This window comes from Jaculus jaculus, chromosome 19 (assembly GCF_020740685.1).
Source record: "Jaculus jaculus isolate mJacJac1 chromosome 19, mJacJac1.mat.Y.cur, whole genome shotgun sequence".
Taxonomy (NCBI): domain Eukaryota; kingdom Metazoa; phylum Chordata; class Mammalia; order Rodentia; family Dipodidae; genus Jaculus; species Jaculus jaculus.
In genome coordinates, this window is record NC_059120.1 from 41505476 (window position 1) to 41522451 (window position 16976).

General features: G+C 45.2%; 2 protein-coding genes across 2 annotated transcripts in view; both read left to right on the plus strand.

The window, feature by feature from the left end:
- Tmigd3 (transmembrane and immunoglobulin domain containing 3) overlaps positions 1 to 16976 on the plus strand; it is a 32816-nt gene that overhangs the window by 6248 nt on the left and 9592 nt on the right. The window lies entirely within an intron of this gene.
- Positions 1206 to 5030, plus strand: Adora3 (adenosine A3 receptor). The gene is made up of 2 exons (XM_004658991.2): positions 1206 to 1555; positions 4424 to 5030. The coding sequence occupies exons 1-2, from the start codon at positions 1206 to 1208 to the stop codon at positions 5028 to 5030; spliced, it is 957 nt and encodes a 318-aa protein (XP_004659048.2).

Sequence of the window (16976 nt, forward strand, 5' to 3'; positions counted from 1 at the left end):
GGCTGGCCTCAGACTCACAGCTATCCTCCTAGCTTTGCCTCCTAAGTGCTGGGAATAAAGGTGTGCGCCACCATACCTGGCCCCTTTTAAGAATTTTTAAAATACTTTTTATGAGAGCGACAGAAGGATGGAGAGAGAGAGAACTGGTGTGCCAGAGTCTCCAGCCACTGCACTCTCACCTCAGACGTGTGTGCCCCCTTGTGTACAAGCACAGTCTTGCACACGTGTCACCTTGTGCAACTGGCTTACATGGGATCTGGGGAGTTGACGGCTAAGCCATCTCTCTGGCCCCTTTTAAGAATTTTATACAGAGGGATGGGGAGATAGCTTAGTGGTTAAGGCATTGGCCTGCAAAGCCAAAGGACCTTGGTTCAATTCCCCAGGACACACGTAAGCCAGATGCACAAGGTGGCACATGTGGCTGGAGTTCGTTTGCAGTGGCTGTAGGCCCTGGTGCCCATTCTCTCTCTCTCCCTCCCTCCCTCCCTCTCTCTGTGTGTGGCTGTCTCTTTCCCTCTCTTAAATAAATACATTTTTTTAAAAAAAGAAAAATGTTTAAATTTTAAAAAATGAATTTTATACAGGGTCTCACTAAGTTACTCAGGTTGGCCTTGAACTCACTGTGTAGCCCAGACAAGCCTTTAATTTGTTATCCCTCTGACTCAGTCTCCCTGGCAGCAGGGATTGCACATTCCACTCTATAATCTCCTCTTGAGCCTCCGCCATGCCACGCTGGCCAGCCTCCTCCCTGGAGTCCATCTCTATACTAGGGCTCCTGACTCTACTTCCTCTTGGTCTATCTCATTTCCTGAAACACTCTGAAGGGGGTACTTATCTCGATGGAGCTTGAAAACCCCTCTGGGGCCAGGGGAAGGCAGAGGTCTTGACTGTGTCTATCAGGGGAACTAAGAGTGGCTCCGCTTTAAGACTCAGCTTGCATGGGACTGTGTCCCCCAGGGTTCTGGGAGAACAGGAATGTGTGGTCCACGAGGGAGCTGGAGGTGATGTCCCTGTGATGGGCTTTTTCTGAGGAGAAGGATCTTGAAGAGATCACCACCCAGAGAAGAGGAGGAATGAGTGAGGTGTAAGTTTCCAACTGTTGCTACATGTAGACCTCTGGGCAGATGTCTGGCAAGAGCTAAGTCTTCTGGCTCGTGCAAACCCTGCTGGCTCTCCTGTCATCTGGGACATTCCTCTGGGACAGCATGATACTCGACAGCACCACCCCGCTGTGGTTGAAAATCATGTACCTCAGCCTGGAGGCCATCATCGGGCTCTGCGCCATCATGGGCAATGTGCTGGTCATCTGGGCGGTGAAACTGAACCCCAGTCTGCAGACCACCACCTTTTATTTCATCATCTCCTTAGCCCTGGCCGACATCGCGGTCGGTGTGCTGGTCATCCCTTTGGCCATTGTTGTCAGCATGGGCTTCGAAATGCACTTGTACTGCTGCCTGTTCATCTCCTGTGTGCTCCTAATCTTCACCCACGCCTCAATCATGTCCTTGCTGGCCATCGCTGTGGACAGGTACCTGCGAGTCAAGCTCACGGTCAGGTAACGTGCCTGGAACGGGGTGGTGCTGCTGTGATAGAGGTGCTCAGCTACAAAGTTCAGACCTTTTCCCAACGTGGTTTGTAGTGGGATTAGCCATGGTGAGCTAAGACTCAGGAAGAAGAAACAGGAGCGTTCCGGGCCCTTCTCCACGGATGGGGTTGCGGGGGAGCACCAGCCACACCCTGTGGTAGCTGAAAATGATGCAAGCGCCATACATCTTTATTTGAAACCAGACCCTGCTCTCTAGTTTTAGAAATAATAGAAGCCAACTAGATAAGCTATTTTAGGAGAAGTAAGTAGGAAGATAAGGCCAAGAGGAGATAAACAGATGGCTGTTGGTTTGCAGATGTCCCTATTGTGACAAGGCTTCCTATGCTGTACCTGGCCTGATGTTGAAAGAAATGCTCAGAATTCTTTTTTATCTATTTCTCTCTCTCTCTCTCTCTTTTTTTTTCCGGGGGGGGGTGGTGGTGGTGGTTTCAAGGTAGAGTCTCGCTGTAGCCCAGGCTGACCTGAAATGCACTGGGTAGTCTCAGGCTGACCTTGAACTCACAGCGATCCTCCTACCTCTGCCTCCCAAGTGCTGGGATTAAAAGTGTGCACCACCATGCCCGGCCTTTTCACCTATTTTTAATGAAACATGACAGCTTTTCTGAGAAAAAAAAATGTGTGTGCAAAGTAGTAACACGCTTCCACATGCAGAGAACAGACTGTCAGATGGAGAAATGGAATTCCGCAGGCGTCCTAAACCGCGCTGGTTGCGTATTTGTTCGCCTTTCTTGGGCGAGGAGTGTGGTGAGGAGACCATCAACAAGCTCACACAAGCCTGCGCTCTGGCGATGTGATCATATCTGATTTTCTCCACTTCGCTTTCCTGCTTTCCTGTTGGTGTCAGGCTGATGGACTTAGGGTGATGCTCTCAACCAGACCTAGCTCCTGCCACCTGGCACACCCCCACTTCTAGCTCCCATAGGTGACTTTCTGTATTACATCAATGGACCTGTAAACTGGGGAGTATCATGGCAACTTCCTCATAAGAAATAAGTGAATGAAGTCAATAAATGTAAGGTTCTTAGAAAAATGTCGGCTACCCAGTCTGTGTTCAATAAATGGTTTCTATAATTACTAAGATTTTCACTGTTGCCATCAATAAAAATGGAGATGATCACAAAACAGCTCTAGCTGGCTGTGAGATTTAGTCTGTATAAATCTTCCTAGTTGGTAGTGCTTAATATTAGTTGGCTTCTTTTATAGACTCTTTAGTTTGTTATCAGAAAGGATGGTTTAAGGAGACTGATACCCACCCCTCCTGCCCAGGTGAATGAGTACTTTAAAGGCTCTGAAACCCTTCAATGCAACCTTAGCAGCAACAAACTCAAACACCAAAGTACCCATGCAAAATAAATAAATAAATGAGTGGAGCTGAAGAGATGACTTAGTGGTTAAGGCATTTGCCTGTGGAGTCTAAGCACCCAGGTTCAGGTCCCCAGAACCCATGTAAGCCACGTGCATCTGGAGTTCATTTGTAGTGGCTTGCCCTCCCTCCCTCTAAATCTCTCTCTCTCTGTCTCTCTGCCTTGCTCTGCCTCTCTTTCTCTCTCAAATAAGTAAACAAAAATAAAGTTCTTAAAAAAATAAATAAGTAAGTGGAAGCTGGGCACGGTGGCACACATCTTTAATCTCAGCACTCAGGAGGCAGAGGTAAGATTGCCATGAGTTTGAGACCAGCCTGAGACTACAGAGTGAGTTTCAAGTCAGCCTGGGCTGGAGTGAGACCCTACCTTGAAACAAACAAACAAAGTGGAGTTGGGGTGGACACAGGTAGTAAGGAAATGTGGGACAGGAATAATAGAATTGATTAGCATTTGTTAACAGGCAACTGAAAAAATGCACAGCAGACTTTGAGGGAAGTTTTTGCTCACCACGTTGATGATCCCAGGTAACTAAGTTAAATCTAACATGCCAGGAATTAACGAATTCTTGGAGCCATGGATGGGGCCGTGCATGCACTTGACTCAAAGCAATATTTTCGAGAGTGTTATTTTTTTTTTTTCCAAGGTAGTGTCTCACCCTAGTCCTGGCTGACCTAGACCTCACTCTGCAGTTTCAGGTTGGCCTCAAACCCACAGTGATCTTTCTACCTTCTAAGGGCTGGGATTAAAGGAATGTGCCACCATGGTGAGCTTAAATTGTTCTGTAGAAACACCCCAAAGGAGCTTCTGGATTTTTCTGTAATTACTGTCTTCTCATTTTGTCTTCATATCCAATGGAGTTTAGCCAAAATCACCATCAACTGCGGGTGTTCTCCTCTCCTCACAGGAGACGGGGGAATGGACAGAATATATGCCTTAACTCTCTCTCCTCCTCCTCCTCCTCCTCCTTCCCCTCCTCCAACTCCTTTGTTTTTGGGGGAAAAAAAGGTTTATTTTGACATACAGCCTCAAGGGGAAGCTCCATGATAGTAGGGGAAAATGATGGCATGAGCAGAGGGTAGACATCACCTCCTGGCCAACATCAGATCAGCAACAGCAACAGGAGAGTGTGCCAAACACTGGCAAGGGGAAGCTGGCTCTGTCTTCTTTTTAAATAAATATTTTATTTATTTAGTTAGTTAGTTTTGAGAAAGAGACAGAAAAAGGCAGATATATAGAAAGAATGGGCATGCCAGGGCCTCCAGCCACTGCAAATCAACTCCAAATGTGTGTGCCACTTTGTGCATCTATCTTATGTGGGTCTTGGGGAACTGAATCTGAATCCTTAGGCTTTGCAGGCAGGTGCATTAACCGCTAAGCCATCTCTTCAGCCCTCTCTCTTTACCAGCCAGTCTCCCCCCCCCCACTTCTCATGGGCTCTTTTCCATTCAAACAGATACAGGAGAGTCACTACCCAAAGAAGAATATGGTTAGCCCTGGGCCTTTGCTGGCTGGTGTCCTTCCTGGTGGGATTGACCCCCATGTTTGGCTGGAATATGAAAACGACCTTAGGGTACCCCCAAAATGGCACCACGCTCCACTGCTATTTCCGTCGAGTCATGAGTCCAGACTACATGGTCTTCTTCAGCTTCGCCACCTGGATCTTCCTGCCTCTGGTGATCATGTCTGCGCTCTACCTGAACATCTTCATTACCATCCGGAAAAAACTCAGTCAGAACTTGTCTGGGTCCAGAGAGACAGGTGCATTTTATGGACGGGAGTTCAGGACAGCCAGGTCACTGTTTCTGGTTCTCTCCCTGTTTGCTCTGTGCTGGCTGCCTTTGTCCATCATCAACCTGATTTATTACTTTGGCGTTGTGGTGCCACAAGTCATGATTTGCCTGGCCATCCTGCTGACCCACGCTAACTCCATGATGAACCCCATCATCTACGCTTGCAAAATAAAGAAGTTCAAGGACACCTATTTTTTGATCCTCAGTCCTTGTAGGGTCTGCCAGGCCTCAGATTCCTTCAACATAAACATTGAGCAGATTTCTGACTAGATGTCCACGAGAATAGGAGAACCATCCATCTAGCACCAGCCAAAGGCTGGTCCTACCAGGCATCTTTGCTTCCTTTCACTGAAGTGGGGGTGTTTGGCTGACTGCATATGCCCTCAGTATTACTCTCTTCATCGATTTCAGTTACTTCCTTGTCTTTATTCTACAATTCAATTTTAAGGCACTTGCCTGCAAAGCCAAAGGACCCAGGTTCAATTCCACAGTACCACGTAAAGCCAGACATACAAGGTGGCATTTGCATCAAGAATTTGTTTGCAGTGGCTGGAAGTCCTGGCATCTCCATTCTCTCTTTCGCTCTCTTTCAAATAAATAAATAAAACAGTAAAAAAGAAAATGAGCTGGGCGTACTGGTGCATGCCTTTAATCCCAACACTTAGGAGGCAGAAGTATAAGGATCACTGTGAGTTCAAGGCCATCCTGAGAATACAGAGTAACTTTTAGGTCAGCCTGGCCTAGAGCAAAACTCTACCTTGAACCCCCCCCCCCCAAAAAAAAAGGCTGGGGCCTGACAAAGTGATTTGATATTATGGGCTGTGTTCCTCCTCTCCAAATAGAAGAAGTCATAGAATCGTACCAAGAAAAGGCTTTACCAGGTGCGGTGGCGCACACCTTTTATCCCAGCACTCAGGAGGCAGAGGTTGGAGGATTGCTGTGAGTTCAAGGCCACTCTGAGACTATATAGTGAATTCCAGGTCAGCCTGGGCTAGAGTGAGACCCTACCTCCAAAAAAAAAAGAAAGAAAGAAAAGAAAAGAAACCAGAAAGAAAGAAGAAAAGGCTTTAACTGTGCTGGATGTGCACGTGGTGGTGACTGTTTCAGCAGAGAACCTGCCCTTGAAGGTGCCTAGGATCTTGGTAACAGAAGAAATGAAGTGAATTTAAAGGGGACTTTAGTTGCCAAATTCACTTGTGGATGTATTTGCTTAAATAAATGATGATGTCTGTCTGTTGTGTGGGATCAGTTGGGGCCTGAAGACCCAGCTGGCTGCTGTTGGCATTCTTGCTCAGGCTTCCTAGAACCTGACCCCCCGTGCCAGGGTACAGCCTCCCCACCACAGATCACTGCCCTCGTCGAGGGGCTGCTCTAGCCTCTGAGGCTCCTTGAATCCAAGGCGAATGCAGGTTTGGAACAACAATTGCAGATTGTGAGGCACCTTTTGGGAGCTCTGGAAAAGGATATTTGAAAAAGCTGCTGGTAACCCACCCCCAAAAAATTGCCTGGGTGTGGTGGCACATGCTTACCTTGGGGGGAAAAAAAGCTGACAGTAAGAGGTACTGGGGAAATCAGTCAATAAAGTGCTTGGCTTTCAAGCATGAAGACCTGAGTTTGATTCCCAAAACCTATGTGAAGAAATCTTGGCAAGGTGGTACACATTTATAACCCAGCCCTGAGGTGGTAAACATAGACTGATCCCTGGAGCTCACTAGCTAGTCAGTGTAGACTACTTGGTAAGTTCTGGGCCTGTCTAAAAAAAAAAAAAAAAAAAAAAAAAAAAGATGACACCGGAAGAGTGATACCCAAGGCTGTCCTTTGACCTCCACATGCATGTGAACACATGACAGCCACACATGTGCACACACGAAGCTGACAATAACATCCCTATGTCACTCTTGTCTTTGTGTCTTTAGCCTGAAAGGGGAATAAGATAGGTTAAGTATCACTGGAATTTGACACAGATATTCCTTGGGTGAGTGTGCGGAGGTAAGCAGGTGACTGAAAGTATAGGAACCAAATGCAAAATGACAGCTGAAGCCCGGAGTGATGACATGCACCTTTAGTTCTAGCCTTTAGGGGGCAGAAGGAGAAGGATCAAGGCCAGCCTGAGCTACAGAGTGAGTTGCAGGTCAGCTTGAGCTAGAGTGAGACCCTATTTTGAACTATAACCCAAAATTGCTTTTATTGGGTATTTTGTCACAAGAACAAAGTAATACATATGTACAGTGCAGTTTGAACCCATCTGTCGGTTCATTGTGCATCAATTGCGGTTGACACTTCAGACTTTCAAGTCACCAGAACATCCTTCTTGCAGAAGCTTGGATATTCTCACAAGGCTGAACCTAAATTTACTACTTGTTAGTCATACAAACTATGGACAAGAGCCTTAACTTCTGTATGCATCAGCTTTTATTTTCTTCTGTGAAGTAACATAAAAACATTTAGGCTGGAGAGATGGTTCAGTGGATAGGGCACTTGCCAGAAATGCCTAATGACTGGGTTCATTTCCCCAGTACCCACGGAAAGCCAGATGCACAAAGTGGTGGGCACTTCTGGAGTTCATTTGCAGTGCCTAGAAGCCCTGGCACACCCTCTATCTATCTATCTATCTATCTATCTATCTATATCACCTATCTATCATCATCTATCATCTCTCCTCTTGCAAATAAATAAAAATTTAAATAAAAAAGTATTTGTGCCATCTACCTCACAGATTGTCAGTACTGTCATCACTGTCGTATTATTTTTAAGAGGAAGGATTTCTTTTGGCTCACAGTCCTAGGGCACAGTCCCTTAGGGTGGGGAATGCATTGTTGTTGGAATGTGATGCGCCTGGTTACATTGTGTCGGCACTTAGGAAGCAGAGAACAGAGGAATGCTGGTGTTCAAGTTACTTTCTCCCAGTTTTCTTATTTAGTCCCAGACACCAGCCCTTCAGGTGGTGGCACCCATATTCAGAGTAGGTCTTTCCTCTTCAGTTAAACCTCTTTAAGAATGCCCTCAGCCGGGCATGGCACACATCTTTAATCCCAGCACTTGGGAGGCAGAGGTAGGAGGATTGCCAAGAGTTCAAGGCCACCCTGAGACTGCCTAATGAATTCCAGGTCAGCATGAGCTAGAGTAAGACCCTACCTAAAAAAAAATAATAATAATAATGTCCTCATTGACATGCCAGAGGTATGTCTCCAAATCTCCAAATCCAGTGATTTGATAATGAAGGTTCACCACACCACCACAGTGCACTTGAGGTTTTGCCTTGGCTATCATTTTTTTTCCTAATTAATCAGGATACTGGACAGGGCATAGTGTTGGTCACACCATTTGAGAATGGACACTCTCTGGTACCATGTCTGGGTTTTTTTTCCTATTCAAATTTTCAACTGTCTGTGGATTCTCACTTCCAAGATACTCATTAAAAATAGTAAGATAGTATATATGTAAGTAGAAGAAAAGATTAATGGGTGAAAAGGCCTAAGTGAGGTCAGGGGAAGAGATTGAGTAAAGGAAAGGTGGAGGGAGGGCTAAGCAAAATCTAAGAGGATATAAATAAATCATATGGAAACCTACTTTTTTTGGACAATGGAAAACACTCAGGAGCCACAGATTGTTACTAGAAAATTTTCAGTACCCAGGGATGGGATACCTTTCAGTGAGTTGTTGGCCAGGAAGGTCCCTGATACCCCAAAACATTACAGGCTATTGCCAAGATCCTAGGTTCCCCACCAGGAATAGATGGTAAGACCCTATTGCTAAAGACTCCACATACTTAGGCTGTAAGGTCACTGAGAAATCCTGCTGGAACTGAGCTCAAAACCTCCTCCATGGAGACCAGCGGACAGAAAGCTGGAAAAATCTATGCTGTGTGTGGTTCAATGGGAGAGAGAGAAATCACCAGTGAAGATACTCAACAGTGGACACTGCAAGCCTTAGATTTGGCCAGCCAGGCCAAATGAGCAAATGGGTGCAATAGTGGCACTTCTGTTATGGGGGAAACCAACTACCCTCTAATTTAACTGGAGGCCTGCTCCATGGGAAGGAATACATGCATAATACTGAAAACCTACAATAGTCATGAACCCTAGGGGTGTAATATCTGCTGGCATCTGGATAAATGTATATACTATGGTCACCAAACTGCCCATTAAGCACTTATATTTTTTAATCAATTTTTATTAACATTTTCCATGATTATAAAAAATATCTCATGGTAATACCCTCCCTCCAACCCCCATTTTCCCCTTTGAAATTCCATTTTCCATCATATCCCCTCCCCATCTCAATCAGTCCCTCTTTTATTTTGATGTCATGATCTTTTCCTCCTCTTATGATGGTCTTGTGTAGGTAGTGTCAGGCACTGTGAGGTCATGGATATCCAGGCCTTTTTTTTTTTTTTTTTTGGTTTTTCGAGGTAAGGTCTCACTCTGGCTCAGGCTGACCTGGAATTTACTATGTAATCTCAGGGTGGCCTCGAACTCTTGGCGATCCTCCTACCTCTGCCTCCCGAGTGCTGGGATTAAAGGCGTGCGCCACCACGCCCGGCCACCATTTTGTGTCTAGAGGAGCATGTTGTAAGGAGTCCTATCCTTCCTTTGGCTCTTACATTCTTTCTGCCACCTCTTCTGCATTAGACCCTGAGCCTTGGAAGGTGTGATTGAGATGTTACTCAGTACTCCAATCACTTCTTTCCAGCACTATGATACCTTCTGAGTCATCCCAAGGTCATTGCTATCTGAAAAGAGAAAATTTTCTGCCCAAAGTGAGAGTAGCATTAATATAAGGGTATAAATATTAAGAGAAGCCAGTAAGCACTTCTCTTAATGTTCATACCCATATATTAATGCTACTCTCACTTTTGGTTAGAGAAGCTTCTCTTTTCAGACAACAGTGACCTTAGGATGACTCAGAAGGCACCATGGTGCTGAGAAGTAACAGAGGAGTGCTCAGTACTGAAATATCTCTATCACATCTTCCCATGCTCAGGGTCCATTGTGGAAGAGGTGGCAAAAAGATTGTAAGAGCCAAAGAAAGGATAGGACTTCTTACAACGTGCTCCTCCAGACATAAAATGACCTGGATATCCATGACCCCATAGTGCCTGACACTACCTACATAAAACCATAATAATAGAAGGAAAAGATGATGACATCAAAAATAAAAGAGAGACTGATTGATAAGGGGAGGGGATATGATGGAAAGTGGAGTTTCAGAGGGAAAAGTGAGGGGAAGGCAGGGAATTACCATGGGATATTGTTTACAAGTATGGAAGTTGTCAGTAAAAAAAATAATAATTAAAAAAATAGTAAGATAGCTGGGCATGGTGGTTTATGCCTTTAATCCCAGCACCTGGGAGTCTGAGGTAGAAGGATCACCATGAGTTTGAGGCCACCCTGAGATTGCATAGTTAATTCCAGGTCAGCCTGGGCAGGGGGAGGGGGTAATGAGACCCTACCTCAAAAAACAAACAAACAAGAACAACAACAAAAATAATAAGATAAATATTCCAGTTACATACAGTAAGTATATCTGAAAGTGAAATTAATTCTTAGCAATTTCTGAAAATGGACCCTAAACCTCATCCCAAATCCCAGCCTGATCATAACATCTTTCTTATTAATAGTTCAGCAAAGATTATTTCTCCCCCTGTCAACCCAGGAAGAACCAGGAATTCAAGGCTTCCCCTTACAGAGTTTTCGATTTAGTCAGCAGGTACCTCAGGAAGGGGCCCTGGGCATGTTCTAGGCTTCACAGCCAACACCCAGCTGGAGCCCAAGGGGAAGCGCTGGTGAGCTCTTGGCTTCCTGCTAACCCTCAAAGCTTGCCTCTTCATTTACCATCTCGACCTCAGTTGCTATAGCAACACTCAACTTCTGCTCCCTATTTTGTTGTTTTTTTCAAGGGTGGGGTGGGGGGTGGTTCTTGCTCTAGCCCAGGCTGGCCTGGAATTCACTATGTAGTCTCACAGTGGCCTCAAACTCCTCCTCTGGGATTAAAGACATACACCACCACACCTGGCTTCCTTTCTTAAAAAAAAAAAAAAAAAATTGAAATTTGACTCTAAAGTGACCCCTTCTCTCAAGTCAGGGGAGTGGCCTGGCCTGGCTTGTTTTGTTTCGCCATTGGGAATCTCTTAAGACAAGGAGTTCCACCAGCCCAAAGGAAACCCTTAAAGTTAAAATACCTTTAGCGTGAACTGGAAAAAAAGATTGAGAACCAAAATTATTGGTGAGAAGTTTGGCTATAAGTAAGGAGATCCACCCTGGTTTTGAGTTGTTTAGTGATTACAGAGTTTAGAGCTTCTTGACAACATCCTTTAGCCAACAGGGAAGGGTAAGAGATTTTCTTCTCTAATGAAATAAGGTATGAAGACCCCTCAGACAAATCCAAGGGTGACTCCATCTATCTCCATATGAAGATGATGGACAAAGGTGGATGTCAAGTAGTTGGGTTGATTAGCTTATTATTGTCATTTTTCACTGTCAAGTGGAAATAGAGACCAGTCTACTCAGAAATCAACAAAGGCTGTCTCCTCCTCCTCTTCTTCCTCCCTCAGCTTCATCTTCCTCCCTCCTTTCCCTTATTCCTCCACATCACTCCTCTCTCTTCCTTCCTCCTGATACTCTCCTCTCTCTCTCTCTCTCTCTCTCTCTCTCTCTCTCTCTCTCTCTCTCTCTCTGTGTGTGTGTGTGTGTGTGTGTGTGTGTGTGTGTGTGTGTTGAGATAAGGTCATTCTCTGTACCAGAGGCTGATATGGAATTCACTATGTAGCCTAGGTTGGCCTTACACTCATGATGATCTTCCTGTATAATCTTTCCAGGTGCTGGAATTACAGATGTTAGCCACCAAACCAGGTTTATTCTTAGCTTGCTATAACAGAGGCTTGCAGGCAGGCAGAAGAATAGAAAAGCTTTATCGTGGCATTAAAGATAAATTTGGAGGCAGATATAGTGGAGCACGCCTGAAATCATAGCTACGCAGTAGGCTGAAGCAGAAGGGCTGAGAGTTCAAAGCCAGTGCAGGCAAGAGAACAATACCTCAAAAAGAAATAAACAAACCACATTAAAAATATAACGAGGTCTGGAGAGATTAACCGCTTAGCAGTTAAGGGTGCTTGCTTGCAAACTCTGACAGCCTGGGTTCAATTCCCTTGTACACATGTAAAGCCAGATGCACAAAGTGGCTCATATTTCTGGAGTTCATTTGCAGTGGTAAGAGGCTCTGGCATGCCCATTCTCTCTTTCTGTATTTGCTTCTCTCTCACATACAAATAAATTTTTAAAAACAAATAAATAAATTAATTAAAATTTTAAAACCCTTCATCTTGCCCCACCCACTCAGATAATAATGCCACATGTTCAGGCTATAAACCCTAAAATGCTCTAAAACTTTACAGTCATATAACCTGGTGGGGGCCCTTCCAACGTCCCAATATTGTGTCTCTTGATGTGAACTCTGTTGCTGGGCTGAAAGGGATAGTGTCAAACAAGGCTGAAAAGCAGCCTTGACTACCATAACAACAGACTCCTGGACTTTTTGTAAGACTTGGATAGAAAGAAGCCTTTCATTAGTAAAGTCAGTTATCTGTTCAAGACCCAACCTGGGAAGGATGGGGGGAGAGGTTCCATCCATAATTTTTAATGGGGTAATTCCTTTTACATAAGGGGTACACCTGGTCCTTAACAGGGCAAAGGGAGGGAGTCCCATCTATCCTTCACCGGTCCCTAGGGTTAATTTAGTTAACGTCTCCTTCAAGGTCCAATATTCATCCTTTCTACCTGTCCTGAACTTTGGGGATGATAGGTGCAATGTAATTTCCAGTTAATCCCCAGCGTCTTAGTCAATTCCCTAGTGATTTTTGACACAAAGGCAGGCCGATTATCTGATCTTCTCCTGAGGGGCAACACACAGTGGGGGATTATCTCCTGTAACAATTTCTTAGTTACTATGTGGGCTGTCTCAGGCTTGGTCGGGAAAGCTTCCACCCACCCTGGAAAAGTATCAAAATAAACAAGTAAATAAATAAACAAGTAAATATCTATATCCATACTGACCTGGCTTTACCTCTGTGAAATCAACTTCCCAATACCTACCTGGCTCTGTTCCCGGCTCTCTCACCTCCATTGGTGGAACCTTACCAGAGGAGGCATTTGTCTGTTGGCAGGCCTGACAGCGGGTGGTGGTGTCACTGATGACTGAGTCCATACCTGGGAAGAAAAACTTTTCATTAGCTCGGCCAGCTTGTTGCTTCCTAAGTGAGTTCCTTCGTGTAGTTGCTTAGCCGGTCTTGCTGCAGGGCTCGGGGCATCCACAGTCGTCCATTCTCCAGCTGATACCATCTTTGTGGGGTCTGTTCCTTTATCAGGTGAGAGGTGAGCTGTGGGTCCTGTTCTGTGTATGTTGGTCTCTCGGGAAGAGTGGGTGCTGGGAGGGTGACCAGACAATCTGACGGGTGCTGAGAGGCAGCACTCTTTGCTGCTAGGTCTGCCAGTCTGTTCCCTCTCGCTTCTGTGGTCTCCCCTTTCTGATGACCCTGACAATGGATTATGGCTACTTTAGCAGGTGCCTGAATGGCAGCCAATAAGTCCAGAATTTCATCTTTATTTTTGATGACTTCACCTTCTGCAGTTCATAGCCCTCGCTCTTAGTAGATGGCCCCATTCATGTACATGTGCCATGGCAAAGGCATAACGGCTGTCTGCGTAGACATTCATTCTCTTGTCTTTTCCCAGTATCAGAGCCTCGGCCAGCGCTATCAGTTCAGCTTTCGGAGCTGATGTACCCCAAGGTAGGACCTCAGCTCACAGGGTTTCTTCCAAAGTCACCATGATTGATTCCATCTACAACAAAGCTGCTGCCATCAGAATACATCACCAGATCAGGCTCCTGCCAAGCCACATTGGTCAGGTCCTGGCGGAGTCCATGGAAGGAGAAGGGGATCTCTAGGCAGCCATGCAGAGGGCTTGATGCCTCATCAGTTTCTGGCAGCAGGGAGGCTGAATTCAAAGCCTTGGTTTGGTAAAAGTGTATCCTTGGTTGATTTAGAGCAAGGCCTGATAATGGGTTATGTGAGAATGTAGAGCCATTGGTCTTGGGGGGGGCGGGGGCTCTTGAAGAGTCTTTTTCACATATGGGGCCATAATTGATAAAGTCTGGCCCAAGGTTAATTTGTCAGCATTCTCGGTCAAAATAGCATCAGGCTGCAATAGCCCAGAGACAAGGAAGCCATCAGTGGCTACTGGGTCTAGCTTCTTAGACAAGTAGGCCACTGGGCAATGCCATGGCCTCAGTCTTTGAGTTAGGATGCCCCTGGCTGTCCCCTTCTTTTCAAACAGGTGGAAGGGATTGGTTAAGTCTGGAAGCCTTAGAGCAGGGGCTGATGTCAGAGTTGATTTTAGTTCTTGGAATGCTTGTTTCTCATTTTCAGTCCAGTTAAAATCTTTTTTTTGGTCCTCTCTTGGACTCATATAGAGGCTTGCCTAATTCAGCAAACCTTAGGATCCAAATTCTGCAATAATCTCAGATCTCTTTGTGGGGATTTGAGTGATGGCCTGAATCCTAGAGGCTGACAACATACTCTTACCTTCTTGGAGTTTGTATCCCAAGTAGGTTGCCTCACACACACACACAGTTGAGCCTTCCTGGCTGATATGCTGTAGCCCAGATGTTGTAAGTCTTCCAGGAGATGCTCTGTGAGAGGAATTCCTCCTCCATTTTTGCAGCTAGGAGGAGGTCATCCACGTGTTGTAGGAGAGTTGCCTCAGGTGTTTCCTCACAAAAGGAAAGCAGCAGGAGAGTCTAGGGATCCTTGGGTCACTTCACTCACCTTAGACAAATTTGTAGGGTGCCGAGCAAGCTGCTGCTCAGAGACCACCCATCAGAGTCTGGCGAAAGAGGTTAAGGGTCACCCTACCTTCAGCAGTGTTGGGATCCCGGTCATGTGGAAGGAAAAAACCTCGTCAATGACATTAGGGTTCTCCATGAGGCAGCCATCGGCTCCCAGCGCTAGTTTCTTGGCTTCCCTTTGGATTCTTTCATGTTCCTTTGTGGTGAAGAGGGTCTGCAAGAGTTGCTGACAGTCCTCCTGTGTGGACCAATGGGTATAGAAGACTGTCTGGAGAAGAGATATCAGAGAACCTGCTTTAAATCAGATTTAGGTTTAGCAACAAGAATGTGGGTGCTGGGGATCAAACCTACACAAGACCATCATAATAGGAGGAAATGATCATGACATCAAAATAAAAGAGAGACTGATTGAGAGGGGGAGGGGATATGATTGAGAATGGAGTTTCAAAGGGGAAAGTGGGGGGAGGGAGGTAGTCACCATGGGATATTGTTTATAATCATGGAAGTTGTTAATAAAACTAAATTAATTTTAAAAAACAAGAAGCAAAACAAAACAAAAGATATTTAGAAACAAAGAGGTACAGATGGGGTCATCCCATTTCATAGATAACAGAAAACACTTGCATTTTGCGCTAAGGTTTGTGATAATGATTCCTGGAACTTCTCTTTTTTTATTTTTGGAAATAACCACATGATGTTTATAGTAGAAACAGGCTATGAAAATACCATTTATCACATCTAAAACATTTATCATCTCTAAAACAAAATTAACAACTCTTTCTTTTCAGTATCAATAGTTTCAAATATCCATCCCTCTTCTTTGTCTATCATTTATTGAAATAGAGGCTTTTAGTAAGGAGTAAATGAGGCAATGTAGGTAAAACCCCTATCCCAATGCCTGCTTTGCATGCACACATGTGCTGCATTCCTGTGAATTAGAGGAAGGCTTCCTTTTCTCGAGTGAGGCCATTATTGCACAATCTGAAGAATCCATCCACATCTTTCCCTTTATGGGAAGTACTCTAGCTCTGGGGTGTGATAAGAAGCACCTATCTTAAGCTGAAGGGCACTTGCTTACAACACCTGAATACCCAGGTTTGATTTTTCAGTACCCACATAAAGCCAGATGCACAGAGTGGCACATGCATTTGCAGGAGCTGGAGGTCCTGGCTTGCTTATTTTCTTTGTTGCTCTGTTTTTCTTTCTTTTTTTTTATATTTGAGAATTTATTTTCTTTTCTTTTATAAAACAGGGTTAGTTCTTCAAGACAGGTTTGACTCAAAGTCCTGGAGGCAAGTGACATTTCCACCTCAATCTTCCTGGAAGGTCGGCTTACAGGCCTGGGCCATTGTGCCCACCTGTTCTCCAGTTCTTCCTTTGCTTCTTGGTTCTTCTTGAGTTCTTTCTTCAGAAATCAAATGCCTTAGTCAACTCTTCAGGGGGCACAGGGCACCATTCAAGTGATCCAAGCGGGCCTTCAGAACGTGTCAGTTCTGACTTGCTCCATACACATGAATCCTCCTCCCCTGGGTACAACTCAGGGTCCTCATCAGTCTCCAGATCAGAACCATCAGGCTCACTTTCTGTCAGAGGTGGATCCTCAGAAAAGCTCATGGCACATGGAGTTCTGTTTTCAAAACTGGATGCCAGGCCACCCTTCATCACCACCGTCGATTTCATCTGGCATGTGCCACACGTTCCTGCACAGTCCTCCTTCGCCTTCACTCTTGAGGCTCCATGGGTGCCCGGCAAGCACTTCTCTGCCCCTATAAGAATGGGACTGGGGACTCCATCTCCACTCTGCAGGAGCACACCCTGCATGGAAGGCTGAGTAGTGTTGTTTCCAGTGATGTACGGGTTCATTTCTGTAGATGTTTTATTTTCCAGGCTGATGTCTGCTCAGAGATGGGAAGATGCTCAGTGGCTTGTGGTGCAGACCTGCGAACTCTGAGGCAGAAGGTGTTCTCTGTTTTTCTTTTTAACAGCATTTTATTTTCTATTTATTTGAGGAAGGGAGGGAGAGAGAAAAAGAGACACAGAGGGAAGGAGAGAATGGGCTCACTAGGGCCTCCAGCCACTGCAAACAAACTCCAGACACATGAGCCATCTTGTGCATCTGGCTTACATGAGTCCTGGGAAATTGAACCTGATCCTTTGACTTTTTAGGCAAGCACCTTAACCACTAAGAAATCTTTCCACCCTTGTCTGTCTCTCTTTCTCTCTCTCGGCTTGTAAGTAAATCAGTACAAAATTTGGAACGTCTTTAAAATAATTATAACTGCCAGGTGTGGTGGTACATACCTTTAATCCCAGCACTTAGGAGGCAGAGGTAGGTGGATTGCTGTGAGTTTGAGGCCACCCTAAAACTACATA